This window comes from Heliconius melpomene, chromosome 13, assembly GCF_056956725.1.
Source record: "Heliconius melpomene rosina isolate 202511_hmr_F chromosome 13, ASM5695672v1, whole genome shotgun sequence".
NCBI classification, from domain to species: domain Eukaryota; kingdom Metazoa; phylum Arthropoda; class Insecta; order Lepidoptera; family Nymphalidae; genus Heliconius; species Heliconius melpomene.
In genome coordinates this window covers 15,427,991-15,444,444 of record NC_140401.1, presented here as the reverse complement: position 1 = coordinate 15,444,444, position 16,454 = coordinate 15,427,991, and the positions used below count along the sequence as shown (strand labels likewise).

The following is a 16,454-nucleotide window of genomic DNA, read 5'->3' as shown; positions in this document are numbered from 1 at the left end:
CAAATAATGCATGAATAACTTATTTTTAAAACTGTATTTTTACTAAACTGATATAAAACATTAATATTTATTATATATGTACTGATAAGGTATATTATACATGCTGAAATATTAGTTTATTCTTCTACAACAAGCACGTTGAACGATGAGCTCCACCGATACGTTACTTCTCATTGACCTAGAATCTTAAATCACAAGGCGACAGCTTAAAAGCTCTGTGAAAAATTAAAAATTCTGATTTCAAGTAGGGTAGGATAGGCTTTGTTGAATTTTAATTTTGTTGATTTTATGCATTTTCTTGGTTACTTAAAACTTTAATATAGTGAACTAATAAGTATTATGATTTGTGAAAAATATTTAAAAAGTAAAGTCGTCGTGGCGCAGCGGCACTGGGTTTTGCTGTAATTGCAAATTTTGGGTTCAATTCCCGCTCGAGGAATGAATTATTTTCTTGCCGCCCTGGCAACAAAACAAAAACCTCGTTTAATTCTGTCAATCAACACACAATATCTCAAAACTTGGGCGGAAAAGGGGGAACGGAGTGTCCTAACATAGGTTCCTAAAAAACTACAAAAAGATACTATTTATTGAATTAGTAAGGAAGAATCTAACAATATTAATATTTATAATACATTCGTAGTCGTACGTATTCGTGTATCGTTCTTATTTCCTTATGTTATTCTTCGCCTGTCCTATTTTTTACAAACAACACATTAATTCAGTTTCAACGTTTTGATTGCGTAGCTTACATTTAATTTATAACAACTATTTTTAGATATAACTAAGAAATTTGAATGTGTGGTAGAGTTTATTAAATTAGTGTAGTAATGTAACAAAATAAATTGAGATTAAGAAGAGTGATTGATTTAGCTGTAGATTGTGGTGGGCTTCGTCATGTAATTTAAGTTGTTTTATGCTTCACGTTTGTATTTTTCATGTAGCAGGGTAGGTAGAGGCTCCCCCCTTTCCGCTGAATTCTGGACGCATTGCGTGTTGAATGGTGGAGCTCTACGCCGCGATTTGCCTCGAAACCAGGGCGAGGAAATGAAACTATGTTTATAAATATTCATCATTCATTTCCTCAAGTATGGATCGAACCTATAACCTGTCGCGTTTACAGTCACACGCATATGCCCCATGTCTGGCCATATAATAATTCAATAGGAAACAATCAGGCACTAAAACTCGTAAAGCCAACAAAAACAAAACAATATAATTACATTTACTAATTAATTCTAATATTATCTAACAAATTAATATATCTATAGAGTATGGACCCATTAGTACCTACACAACGTTCGAGCTGTTATAGTGTTAGTGCGTCACGAAACAGATGATGTGATGAAAGTTAACATGTGCCCGTTCGGCACACGTGGTCAGTGTCCCGTCACACTTTGGGCACCGTTATATATATTATGATTGTGTAGGTATAGTGAGTGTAGTGTATATTAAAAAATATCTACATACTCAGAAGTACAAGTCGGCAATTGTATAGGTGACAGGTTGTGAGTTCGTTTGCCACTCGAGGCAATTAAATATTTAATGTTTTAATTTCTTCGGCCTGGTAACGAGACAGCGCGGTTTTGAGTTTCGCCACTCATCAGACAGTGCCTCCAGAAACTGGAGAACGTCAGTGTTAAAACATTTACGTTCTTTAGTTTAACACTGTTGAGACGCTCAGTTCACATTAAAATGAACGTATGTGCCCAAGTTCCTTCTATTTACCATGTGCGGGATACAGCGTGAAGCAACAATTAAATAATTAAAGTAAGAACAATGTGCCATGGGACAACATCCTATATATATATATATATATATATATATATATATATATATATATATATATATATATATATATATATATATATATATATCTTATAAAACAAAGTCGCTTTTTGTGTCTGTCTGTTGTTTCTAACTCTTCTTCTTCTAAACCACCCAACGGATTTTGATGCGGTCTTCATCATTAAGTCCAGTGTTTTTCGTAGAAGGTTTATATATAGTTTATTATTTGTACATTCTTATGTAAATTAACATAAATACGATAAATGTGTATAAAATCCTACCCGTTGAGACACTTTCGCACATGCGCTGCTCTAATGTTAAGTACTACATGAAAAAAATGTACTGGAGTATTGTTCCTCTTAATAAGATCTACAAAAAAGTCCGCGAGAGCATATTCGTATCTTTTAAGAATAACGTGTAGTGATCATTTTTCTGTCTAAAAATAATAATTTCAATATATTTTTTTTTTATCCTTTAAAATACTTTATTAATTTTCTACGGTAAACGAAGATAAAATTTGCTTTTTACAATATTTCGAAATTGCGAAAAGTTTTACAGAAAAACGCATTTAATTGTTGACACATCCCGCCATTGACACATCAGCTGTATATTACTCAAGTTTCACTTATCCCTTACTCTCAGCATATAAATAAGTATATTAGTTACGTTGGCCATTTAATGTAGACCAAAACTGTCTTTTACTGTTTTTCATTTTAATAAGTACTTTAGTTGTTACAATATCAAAAAAATCCTTGCTGCGAAACGGCTCGCCACTCGCGTCCGCCGTGCCCGCCTGCCTTACACGCATCGGTGGTTCAGTGGTAGAATGCTCGCCTGCCACGTGGGCGGCCCGGGTTCGATTTCCGGCCCATGCATTCTATTTAATTTTCCTCACAGGCAGCCACGTCGTGCTTGCTTTTTATCAGGGACAGAATACCCCCTTCAGCATTAACCACAAGCTCGAAAAAAAAAAAACCCGGCTGCCTCTATAGCAACGAAGATTTAGTTAGATGCGTTTGCACGTATTGGATAATTGGAGTTGAATGTATTATTTAAGCGCGATATATTTGGTTTCACATTTTTTGTAGTAGTTATTAGTAGGTAGGTTTTTGTTTATAATTTCTTCCAAGTTTTTAAGTTTAATAATAGTCATTTAACTATCTAAAAATAGTCATTTATATATATTTTAATAAGTACTTGAAAAGATTAGTAGCACAGATTTAAAATTACGGTACCTACTAAAAAATCCTTGCTGTGTAAAACAATTGGAAAATCCTTATTGAAACTACGAAAATGCGGATTGCATTAGGGTTTAATTAATTTTCACATTATCTTAAGTGCTTTGCAAACATACATTATATGAATAATCCAGTAGTTAAAGCGGGCGAAGCCGCAAGAGGGTCGCTAGTCTGACTATAAACGTGATAGTTGTGTTTTCGATTCCCACTCGAAGTAATTAATCATTTTCCTTGCAACCTTGTTATGGTTAGCAGAGATTCGAATCTTTATATATTTTTATTTACTTAAATATATTAATCTGGTAGGCATTAAATATTAATGTATACTTATTGAATGTCTATACAGTATTATATATTTATACCGATACGCTGGCATCTGTGGTGCTCTGTGAGATAATAAAATGCCTGTTGCATTGTGTTATTTTTAATAGGATGGAAAGCGTAAATAAGTGATGATGTAAATAAATATGTAAAAAAATTTAAACCTTTTCTAAGTTCGATGTAGTCAGAAAACAAGATTTTTTTTTAAAGTTAGTAACATTAATTGCTTATAAAGTTATACACTAAAATAAATAGACCAATAATAAAAAAAAAACTACCATTTCTAACGTATTAAATAGAAATGTATTATTACGTCACACCTACGATACGTAGAGAGTAAGTCGTGCGTGTTTTTTGTCAATAACAATATTGAACTAGGTACTATTCCTTGAAAATACCGTACGTAAACGTAAAAATCCCGTCCAAGTCCATAAACGGCGGTGTTGCCTTCATTAATTGGTCGTACTTGACACGGGTTTCCATTTCGTTGACAACATTCCAAATAGGTAACCGCTTACACTTGTTGCTGGCAACACTGACCTCACAATGACGAGCCGCGGCCGATAAAATTGTATGCAATTAGCAATTCATGGCGGGAGGACTCGTTGATTGTTTTTTTTACTATACACGTCTTTTTTGATATTATATATATATGTTGTTAGTTTTGATTGTTGTTTGATTTTTTTCAGCGTCATGCTGTAGTAACCCACACAGGTAGGTTGAGGGTGACTGGGAACGTAGTGATGAGATACTCCGTTCCCATTAAGACACTCACGTTCGCCACTTTCTCGACACTAGAGCGAAGAAATGAAAATATTAAATATTTCATTTTTTTTCTGTGGGAATCGAACCCTCAATTATTTGATTTTGCTTATTTATATAGGTATGCTATATTCATTAGTAATCTAGGTATTAAAATATTTAGACAAAGTACAGTTTCAGTTTGAAGGAGTAATAAGTATGAAAGTAATTAGAGCACTAGCTCAAAACCCAAAAACAACAGTTATTCAAAATACCGCAATAAAAAGTTCTAACCGACCGACCGACCTGCCTATGATTCATACAATCTCGCTTAGTCATTTGTGGCATTCTGCAGGACGCGCTGGTCTAAAAAATTTTAAATCAATATTTAGTTAAGAATTCGTTGAGCTGATAACACGCGTGTCACCATTGGATATGGCTAAGTAATATACGTTAGTGATTCTTAAAGATATGGTTGAGTTTTGTTAGTGTTAGTGTCACCTGATAGTGTTTTGAATCAAAAAATGAAGTTTCTGATACCGGATTTGCAAGATTTGCTCATGCTTACCAGGTTGAAATTTACGTACGGGTTGGTATTCATTTATTATTAAGTGGAATTGTGTGATTTATTAAGTTTTTATACAAAATATATAGTTTCCCAAGATATAAATACATATATGTAATTTCTTTATATTCTTTTTCTTGGGAAATGTGAATCTTATACAAAACTTCACAGTTACACGGACCCACTTCAGGCCATTGTTTGCGGTATGGCGGTCTGTTTGTCCGATTATATCCATGTCGGTTTATTGAACTTACTTGTTTTCACGTATTTACTTTGCTGTTTAGTTTTAAATGAGGCGTCCCGTTACGGCCAATGGACCTTTCTATTCCTTGTCCAGTATTCCTTCCTGGCTTTATTCCCTTAGGTTAATATGTTATAACTGTTTCTCAACTTGTGAACAATTATTGTATGAAATAGAATGGGAAATGGAAATGTCAGTTTGTAAGTCTGTATGTGTTTTACGTTATAACCTTAGAAGTTAATGTAAGAATTTATATCCAAAACATTGCTATCATAGTCAACGTTATATGAGATTGTATACACGAACGTGTGTGAGATTACATTTCGTAGAAACACTACATGCATAATTGTATTAAATGTAATTCGTCAAAGACAATTTTCATTTATTTAGAGAGGGCAATTTTTAAAAACATCAAATTGCAATTTTTTTTTCTTAATATTTTGTCATGCAATTAATGCTTGCGCCAAAAGGCGATAAAAATGCATAGTGATCAAATTAGTAAGTTGAAATTAGGCAAGTCGATTGTTATTGTGTTATTGGGCGTAAAACAAACATACCGTTTAAAGTAGGTTAAGTGTGATTACAGACCTGTCGATATACGAGTATGTATGTAGATTTACATAATTTTATGAAGAAGTTTGATTGTTATATTTGAATGCTTAGACTGGTTTCGACCTTTATAAAATGTTATTTCATGGCAGGTTTCAATATTCTCTTTTTGGTTTTTATTTGCATGAAACGTGTTCTTATATAGATTAAGGTCGGGAAAACCATTTTAGTCGTCGTATCAAAAATTTTTTTTAATACTTACGGCCTTTGTTAATAATATTAAATATTATAACGCGTGAATATTCAATGTTTCATAATTTCAAAAACACTTTCTCCTTTAAATTAGATATGAAGATTTGAAAGTAAAATTTCCCATTACGCAGATACAGGTTTTTAATTATCTTGTACCAATTTTAATTTATCAAATAATCGTACAAAAAAACCACATTAATATCAAGTTTTTCAATTATTGAGTGATATAATTAGTTTTTATTTGTTTCATTACTGTAATGACGTCTATTAATGTTTTTGTCATAGGGTTTTTTCTATTTTTTCCTCGAATTCTCTAGTTAACTCCAAATTTTTTGTAAAAAAGACTAGTTAATAACTATAGACTAACATCTATCAATTAACGAAAGATAGTTTGCTATATTTAAATCGAACGCATAAATTCGCGATACTCCTTGAACCACTTATTATTATATCTTATCAAAAATTACGCTTATCTTTTGGTCACTGCCTACAATCTGACTTCATTAACTGTTCCCTTCCAATGCTGCTCGTTCGTTATTTTCGACTTTGTTTAACTTCGCCTAAACCTGTTTGTGACATACACGGGGCTATCCTGTGAGTCACCTCACCACTGCCCGAGAGGTCGTCATGGCTTGCTAGCCTTCGACTTATCTCTCTCTCTCTCTATTTTACTTTATTTACTTGTTTATAATAATTGAAATGGGTGATTTGCAAAAAAATGTGAACTGCTTCAGTGCGTTCGATGTGTGTGGTAATGTGTGTGATTTTAGATCGAATTTTCATAAGAATTACGCGCAAGCTAAAAGGAAAATTAAAAGTAAATTTCTTATGGACAGGTGAGTTTTGATATTGTTAATGTTATATTTAGGAATATTAATTGTTTTGTATAATAATGTGTCCAAATGTTAAGAGGTGAATGATATAATGTGTTTGTAGAGCTTCATTGTTTGTTTATACTGTGATAATCTTAGTTCTTGTACATTGTTATCTTTGTGACAGATAATTTCTGTGTTTTTACTATGAGGCTAATTATTTCTCAGAAATTACTCATTTTTTAGGACAAAATAAAATATTTATTTATATATTTTATTTTTTATTATACTACTTAAATCATCACGCCAATTACTAAGGAAAATAATGGTGGAATATCAAAAAGAATATATTCCTTATTATATCATTGTCCGCCTTTGTGATACTCTGCATTTAATATATTTAATGCTCATTTGTATGATATTGTTATTTAATAATATTAATTTCTTTTTTAACTTGATAGATTTGCCGCTAAAATTACTCATAATTTGTACTTTTACTGGTGACTGTATTTACATATAAAGTTGAGAATAATTTAATAAAGTATATTATGGTATTATCAGAATTGCTAACTTCAATGGTTACTTCTGTGATGGTTCCAGTAATTAATAATTTACCTTGTAATGTGGCGCCCTTTCATTATACTAATTAATATAGAAATTGCATATTGTTATAACCAGGGTCCAAAAATGTCGTCATATACAAATTCACGATTTTTCTTATATTAAAGATGGTAAACAGAGGGAACCTAGTGTTAAGTCACCTCGTTCTCTACTAATAAATAATAATCGTCCTATAATTTATGATTTTAACCTCACCTTTAATGCATGGACAAAGAGAGAACAGAGAGTTAATTAGCGCTCTGGCGTACGGCGTACTTCTCGCTTCTACTGTGTCCGAAATATGTCAATCTTTTCATACATGGCGTTTCCTTCTTTGCTTCTTGAGTGATCATCCTTCAGCATTACTAACGATGTTTTAGAAATTTAGACGGGTAGCCTTTTCATCTAGCTTTCCTAATCTATCAGTCATTCTAGTATTAGACATTATTTACCATTTTAAATATTAATTTTAATATTCTTCTGTATTAAATTTCTAAAATGAAATGAAATAAAAAACAATACTTTCTATATGGTTAAAAATAAAGTGTAACATCCAAACTCAAATATTTGCTCTTGCAGTTATTTAATAGCCTCTGTTGGAACAGATGTTATGTGGAGTTACCGTTATCATTGCTGTATGAATTTTAGTCTAAAGTACTGTAGATTACAATTCTGTTATTACGACAGCACTCACTGTCTCAGATCGTTGACCCGACGCTTAATAAGCTGAGAACGTGTCAAGGCCGCAAAAAGTTTACAATATACGTTTTGTTTCTACCATTGTTATTAAAATAGGTCCCTCCCTACTCATGAGTTTTAGCAATGGCAGTTTTAATTAGAAACACCGTAAAATGTCTGAACAATTGGTTCTTACCAGCATAATTATATTATAACTAGCGGCCCTCTCGCGGTTTCACCCGCGTGATCTATGTTATTATTAATTTCTGTCTCCATGGCTACGTCCTAGTGACGTCTATGCAAAATTTGAGACTCCTAGCATTTGTAGTAACGAAGTTTCATACAAACTTTCGGCCCCAAAAACAACTAGTCGAATATTGCAAATTCCCGTCTTAGCGAGCACCTACGTCCTATAAGTATCTCCTTTGCAAAATTTGAGATTCCTGGCACTCATAGTTTCTGAGATTTCGTGATGAGTGAGTGACCTTTCGATTTTATATATATAGATGGGTAGATAATAATCTATAAATCAACACTTACTCTTTCATCGTATGAATGTTTGTTTTGATTGAGATTCGAACTCGTTATCTCTTTCTTGTCAGTGAAATTCACTCATCGTAAGGTGAAGAGACCGTTAAAAGATCGATTAAACAATTGACAACACTATTGTGACTCAATCATAAAATAGCTGTTATTGTGCTAGTTACGGGTTCATTTTTTATATTATATTAAAGTTAAAGATGGGTGGATTAGAAACAAAATCATAAGCATTAATTAAGTCGTTTGTCACTCTTTTTATTTTATGTACTTTGCGTAGGAATAAAGTAATAGACGGATTGAGTCTACCAGTCTATTACGTGAAAATAATAAGTATTTTATTTTATAAAAAAAAACTACAAAGGTATACTTAATAAGTTTTTAATATCAATAAAACAAATATTTACGATATAATTATAGTTTTATATCTAAGCGACGATATATAATTTATCGAATGGCTTTTTTGATACAACGCCAAGCAGCAGTCGTGGCCGAGCGGTTAAGGCGTCTGACTAGAAATCAGATTCCCTCTGGGAGCGTAGGTTCGAATCCTACCGACTGCGAATGTTTTTTTTTTAATATTATAGTTTTTTTCTTAATTTCTTATTTTATTTTCAGTCTAAGAAGAAACGCTGCTGGAGTAAACGTTCAGGATGACAGCGGATATACGCCTCTACATCACGCATGTCTTCAAGGTCACAGGTAAAAAATAATTTTGCGAACTACTATTTTATTAATAGTAGTATCGGTTAATAGGAAATTTGCTTCTTTCTTATTTATAAAATAAAAATAACGTGAAAGAAAAATATATTTGAGTTCGAGCTGAAATTTTTATTGTTATTTTTTCCTAATAAATATTCATATCTATAAATTAAGACATATGCAATAAATTATTTGAAATTTAGTAATTTTGAGATAGGTAATCGTTTTTTAAACTTACCACAGAAAAAATGGTTTAGATAATGTAGGTAAGTTATATTACGTATATTGTTAAATCGTAATTTAATTTTTTTACATTAATTTAAAAATAAATAATAATATTTTATTGTGTATGATATAATAAGAATAACTCAGATATAAATGATAATTTAATAATTAATCAATTAGTAATTCTAATTATTAAATGATCATTTATATTCGAATTTAAAAATTAATTATGTAAGTAATTCACTGAATCAGTAAATTACTCTCCAAAAATAAAAATTTTTGTCTGTTTGTCTGAAACGTTTTTTTCAACGCGTCTTTAATGTAATTTTAGTTGAACCAAACGAAAGCGCGATTCAGACTATTACTAGCGCCATCTGTTTTCATTAGAAGAAATTCTTTAATTTTTCAGCTTAACGCCTTATCCCGCATGTAGCAGGTTAGGCAGTAAGAGAACAGAATTAAGCGTACTTCCTTTTTGTTTGATTTGACATTTATGAGAAATTTACATTTATTAGCAACTTATTTTCTTTTTATTTACTTTACGACTAATATAAATTTTAAAAAATGAAATGATTATACTGGTTAATTGATTAACACATTATTATCATCATTGATTATCATACAATGCGCCAAAAATTCCGAAAGCCTACCTTGAGTTTGGACACTTCTCGTTGACCATACTGTATTGCGTAGTGTAATTAACTTCCTTCCTTCTACTTTATTTTGTAACAACTATTTTAACACTATATATATATTTTTTTAAATTAGATTTCGTTTTCAATACTTATATACCAACCTAGGAGTATATATACTATTTAACAATATTTCCCTGTCATAGAGAAATAGTCCGGCATCTCCTCTCAGTGGACGCCAACCCATGCATAACAAACGACAAGGGGGCTACGCCCCTCCACCTCGCGGCGTTCAAGGGGGACTCAGAAATTGTGGCTATGCTCCTAGCTCACAACACACCGCCTGTCAACGTCAATCATGTTGTAAGTTTTATGTTTGAGAAGTAGATAGCTGTTTATATTAGTGATGAGTGAGGACGTCGTGGTGCATTGGCACATTTGACGGTTATTCCCACTTGGGGAAATGAATTACTTAATATGTTTGTCTCGAAAATTCGACGGAAAGTGGAGAACGCAGTGTCTTAACACTAGATAGTGTACTGTTTATAAGTATATTATGTAAATTAATAATATAATATCAATAGTTTATTATCTAATAAATTAGTAATGGATTACTGTTTATGTATTACGATTTCTTTAAAATTAACTTTATATTTGTTATGTCCACCAGACGTTAGCAAACGAGACTGCCCTCATAATGGCAGCGGAGTTTGGCTCTGTGCACGTGGTGTCCCAGCTCCTGGCCAAGGGAGCTGACGTCACCATACGCAACGTGAAGGACGAGAGCGCCCTGGACCTAGCGGCTCAGTATGGCAGGTAATAGATTAATATCTGTATATTTCATTAAGAGCTATCAAATAATAAATATGACTAAACGCGACGGTTGTGAGTTTGATTCTCGAAGGAATTAATTATTTAATTTAATATTTATAATTTCCATTCATTTGTATTGAATTTCGTCAGTTTTACGCAAAAAATCCGCAAAGAGGGGGCGGAATGTCTTAACACTAGATTCCCTCTTGCCTACCCTGCTGCTGCAAGGTATAGCGTGAAGATATAATAATCCAAAAATATCTCATTAGATTATAATTTAAATATACAATTCAATTCATATTAATCTACGTAAACTAAGTTACTAAACCAACACACATACCTAATATATGTTATACGAAAATCTTATAAAACATGTCGAGTATAAAATATAAACTTGGCTGTTTCAAACTATCTCGTGGATCTTTTGAATTTTGCGGTCGACTCTAGAAATTAGATTTCGTCGCTTCGAATAGTTCGCGAATGTTACCAACTTTGACTTCTCTTTAGCGGTTCCTTTCGAACAAGTTAAAGGTGAGCTAATATCTCATATATTTGAAAACTTTCATGCTATTTATAGAGTAATTTATAGAAAATTTATGGTTTTAAGTTCGATCTGTGGTAGGTAGTTGTATTCTATGGCAAAAAATGGGTTTTAGACATACCTCTTATACTTATTCATTCAGTGATTGATGATTTATTTAGGTTTTAGGTACGTTTATGTTAGAATAATAATAAAATATTAAGAAGATAAAGAAATAGATACGATCTTTTTGTATAATTTTTTCCAAAAAGTAGTATTTATAGTACGTTTCGAATTAGATAGGCGATGTCGCTAGCCCGTACTGAATAAATTGCCGCCTAATTTGGCATGATTTTTTGATGTTAGTTACACATTTGGAAAAAAAACCAAATATATATTTTTTTATTATTATATTAGGCTATATATTTTTTTTTAATATTTAAAAAAAAAAAAAAAAAAGTCAAAAGTAGAACATATAACGTTAGTTTTATCGAAGTGGCATTTCCTATAAATTAATTCGACTAGCGTCGCTACAAATTTAGCTATCAGCTGTTTCTAAGAATCACTCTTGTTTACATGCAACATATTTTTTGCATTTTGCAAATTTTATTATATTAAGTACAAAAATTGTTTCTTAGAAGTTATTATTGTTGTTGCCATACAGTGTTTACTGTTGCAAATACCGAATAAATAGTAGTTATTTAGTAAATCATAGTAATTTTCATATAAATATAACATTTATATCATATATTGTTGTCAACAGGTTGAAAACCGTCAAACGTCTAATTAAAATCCATCCAACATTGGTGCATCCATACAAATTCCCAAATTGGAGAGTAAGGAACTTCTCCAACACGCCGCTACATAGAGCCAGTATGAACGGTCATGAGTAAGTATATTTGTATTGTTTTTTATATTCCATTGCGATTAAAATATAATCTAAATCCGTCTAAAACTTAATTTTGAAAATATTAAGTTTTAGTAAAAAAAAAATATAATGTTAAAAATTTACAAGAATTCAGTAAGAAAAAAGGTGTCATGTAGGAATGTTTTATGTAATTGATGCTAGTTTATTTTATGGAAAATTAAGAAAATACTTACATACTAATAAAAAAGATTTTAGATGGGCGATAAGTGGCAGTCGGTAGGATCTTACATTTTATTAAGAAAATATAAAAAAGAATCGCCTCTTGGTAATCGTCCAAGCGCTCTAATCACTAAGCCATACGTCCTTATCAGTTTACGTCGAAATTAGCAATTAGCTACGTCGAAATTAGTAAGTACTACGGCTAAGGCTTATGTCAGAAATACACGTAAATATGAAAAATTGTACATTTCACAGCAACAACCTAATCCGACGTAACTATTAATCGTTGAATATTAATGTATGGTAATAGGTAAAGGCGTGTACACACCGCCCGTATTCATATTCATTCGTTCGTTATAACGCTCCAATCGGCCCCGCGGAGCCATTGTTGCCATCGCAAATTGTCAGTCAGTCGTCAGTCGTCAGTCGACAATCAATAGTAGGATATGATTTTGATTTTTATGGTAATTTTTTATGTGAATGCGCTTTTTTTTTGGTTGAGGTATTTTTTTTTTCGTTTTAAGCAGATGTATGTTTGTTTGTTTGTATGAATGTGATGATTTCGAGCTGTTATCTATTTTGGATAAGGATATATCTTTATACGTCTTTTTTTATAATTTTCTTAGCAAGAAATAAAATACTTTATGTATTTTTATTTATCTATGTGTTCTTTACATCTAAATTGCATAATGAACGTCAAAACTTAGTTTTTAACGATTTAATGAATTAATTCTTTAAACGGGTAAACATATAGATGATGAAAGATGACTTGACTTGTCTCTTGTCTCCCTCAAAATATCCGTTTTTAGCAAACGTAAGAGTTAAGAAGACTAATACATTTAAGTGTCGATAACGAACAACAAAAATTTTATATTTAAATAAAAATAGCAAAACGTACAAGACGTTTTGCTATTTTTGGAATTAATATAATAAAGAAAAAAACTCTACCAACATGTTCTCGTCGTCAAAATATGTGGCAAAATAACATGGGATAAAGGACAAACCACATATATCCTTATACGAGTATATCTATGAACAAATTTAAGATAATCTTAACCCTACCAATTTGGGACTCCATTATATAATATATGAAACATAATTTAAAATGAACATTCTCCATACATTATTTATCTGGCGGTAATCTTTATAATAATATAATCATGGTAGCTGCGGTGTACGGGGAATACGTAACGAGTCAATTTAACGCTCGCACACCCATCACGCCAGAATTTGCGTATCTGTGATGTACGCTTAAAGATCGCTTGTTGGTACGTACGCTGAATAAATATAAATAAATATGATTTATGTCTGTTTTTTACTATCTTTACTTTTATACTGGTATTGTAATGTTGAAGATTTTGTTTGCTTGAGCTTATTAATCTCCTAAACTAGGTTCTAGTTCGGATTGAAATATTGTTTGAAAAATTGTAATCTTTTTAATAGCTTAATGTTATTTTTGGGGGAATTTATCAGTGCAATAAAAGTAAAAACAATAATTTTAAAATTTTTGTTTGTCTATGCGTATGTTCACGCAATCTCAGAAACAGCTTACTCGATTACCGACACTTTAATTTTTCATGTATGGATATAGTTTTTAAACTGATAATGTTATTGGATTACGAAACTAATTGAGAAAAGTAAAGTAAATTAAAAAGGAGTTATTAAAAATTGTGACTGTCTCATAGTAAATTTTGTAATTTTTGCAAAATCATACAGGTTTCAATCAATGCTATGGTAGAAAATTTATACGAAATTTTATATATGTTTAATATACGACGTTAGGTATGACACGCTTCTCACTTATCATCCAAAAAATTTAATTATAGTCCAAATCAGGAAAATTATTTATGTAGTTATTCATATATCGTTTTCCTTCCTTCCTAGTATGCAAAATTTTGCAATTTGCTAAAACATCACAAATTACATTTTAAAATTTTCATTTTCTAAATTTTTACACATTGTAATGGTAGAGAGGTTAGACTACCCGTGACCACGGACTACTGCAGTGTTCGAACCATTGATTTTTCAAACATGTGTAGTTCTAAATACACACAGGTGCAGATACAGTAGCAGTTATGTATTTGTTGTATAAAATAAACAAATACATATGTATAAGTAAAAATGTATATTAAAAAGTACAAAACAATTTCGAATAAAAAATCACATCTATTTTGCATACATTTTATTTTAAATAACAAAGGACTAGTTATTCTCTATTTATTTATTTTTCATATAAATGAGAACAAACAACGTAAAAAACGCATCGATATGCCACAACTAGATTCGTTACATTTGTACTCTCATGCATATATGCATGAGGCTCATTCGTGACAGATATTTATTTGTCGAAAAATATTGTACCTATACTGTTTTCGCTCACTGAAACCGCTCTGGTAACCATGTGAAGAGCGGCGTTGATTATCGCTACAATGTCTCGAAAATTAGGCGATGTGTGGGGAGCGGAATGTCTTAATTCAAAGTTTCCTCGATCAACGTTGCTATATACAGGAGGCTATAAATCAATATAAAAATACCATCTTGATGCAATAGGATAGTCTGACTGTACACGTGACGTATGTTGCGGATTCGATTTTATTTACATAAACAGGTCGACTGATGGGTCCTAGTGGTTTTTTCCGCAACATAGCTTTCGTATCATTCAATACTTTAAAACTATCGGTCTATAAATAATATATATTTCATAATCTATAACTCTAAAGAGAAATGCATTAAATGACAAATAATAGATACATTCTTTTATTTTATAATTTATTTAATTGAATATCTACTAATATCTCACTATCTCCTCTCCAGAGAAGTCGTAAAACTTCTCTTAGCAGCTGGCATAGATCCAAACATAAGGACAAACTCGGGTACACCGCTCCACGAGGCGGCTTGCTTCGGCAAAGCCTCAGTAGTGCAGATATTACTTGACGCGGGCGCGGATCTTAACGCCGTGGACGGTAGGGATAAAACTGTGGAGGATCTGTTGGCTGATTACTCGGAGGAAGCTACAAGAAGAGTTAGGAGAATTATCAGAGGTAATAAAGAGTATTTTGTTAATCAATTGTCGACTTATACAGTTATACAAAACTTATACAACTACATGTAGTAAAGGAAAAAATGTATATTTTCAGTTTTTAAAATATTTAATTAATTACATTAGATTTTGATTTTGCTTTAATATATGAAAAATGTGTAAATAAATAAAAAAAATATTCTTAATTTTTACGTGATTGTTTAAATAATTTCAATACGTTTATTAAATATCTAATTGTTTCTTTTATCCAGACTACAAAAACAGAAAAAGAAACAATTACGAGAGTGAAGAAGACGTGCCCCCATTTCCTACCCACGACAGCAGTCCCACTAGTTACATTCCCTTGCCTGGCATGTAAGTTATGTTTATTTTATTTTGTTATATATGGTTATTTTTAATTACTCACTTGGAGAATGAGTTATATTTTTATTTCCTCGTTCTGTTTAGTCAAAGCTCGGTGTTGAGTTCTGCCACTTAACGGACGGAAAGTGGAGAATAGTTTCTTGAAACTACCTGCTACAAAAATCCAACATACAATTTATCACATTCAAAGCTACCATAAATATTAGAACATCTATATTTTAAGTTTAACATTTTAGCTCTTAAAGACAGTACTTTAGTATCTATACAAAGTTTTTAATAATCCAGCTTCCAATATATGTATTTAGTTGTGTTGTTTGTCCTCTAACCCACTAACACTGCATGATTAAGTTGAACCACGCTCTTTGATATCAAAAACGTATTCGAGATAACTAGACTTGCGGGTTTTAAACGTTGCTCTAACAGCCAAAGGCATCTCACTCTGTAATTACAGTAAAGACACTTCAGAAGGCTCTAAACATTCGCTTTTAATTGGAGTGCTCAATTATGACACACGCCACCTTTGAACTCGTGATTGCTATCTTGGAAGCAGTGCGTTTTTTTTCGGTACTTTTCAAATGACAAGTTCAATTAAGATTTTTTTGGAGCAAATATTTCTGAGATTTGTGGGTTTTGTTATGGTATGGTTTCTTTAGGTTTTTTAGTGGGTGGCTTAGATATATTTTAAATAGGTTATTTTGCTTATTTATATACTTTGTTATTTATACGAGTTACACATATAGTGTTATGATATCA

The 16,454-nt window shown here is 31.6% G+C and overlaps 1 protein-coding gene and 1 non-coding gene across 7 annotated transcripts in view; both read left to right on the top strand.

Moving 5' to 3' along the window:
• The window catches only part of LOC146533117 (uncharacterized), a 97,345-nt gene that overhangs the window by 3,318 nt on the left and 77,573 nt on the right, over window positions 1–16,454 (top strand). For 2 of the 6 annotated variants that reach the window (XM_085196835.1, XM_085196834.1), the window contains exons 1-7: window positions 6,212–6,528; window positions 8,938–9,021; window positions 10,085–10,241; window positions 10,549–10,694; window positions 11,975–12,100; window positions 15,113–15,339; window positions 15,590–15,692. In XM_085196835.1, coding sequence (XP_085052961.1) covers window positions 6,392–6,528; window positions 8,938–9,021; window positions 10,085–10,241; window positions 10,549–10,694; window positions 11,975–12,100; window positions 15,113–15,339; window positions 15,590–15,692 — 980 coding nt within the window. In that variant the 5' untranslated portion in view covers window positions 6,212–6,391. Of the gene's footprint in view, window positions 1–4,441; window positions 4,675–6,209; window positions 6,529–8,937; window positions 9,022–10,084; window positions 10,242–10,548; window positions 10,695–11,974; window positions 12,101–15,112; window positions 15,340–15,589; window positions 15,693–16,454 lie in introns of those variants that run through there. The other 4 variants (XM_085196837.1, XM_085196838.1, XM_085196839.1 and 1 more) reach the window with 4 other exon arrangements.
• TRNAS-AGA (transfer RNA serine (anticodon AGA)) lies at window positions 8,801–8,882 on the top strand. The gene has a single exon. It is a non-coding gene; the product is annotated as a tRNA-Ser (tRNA).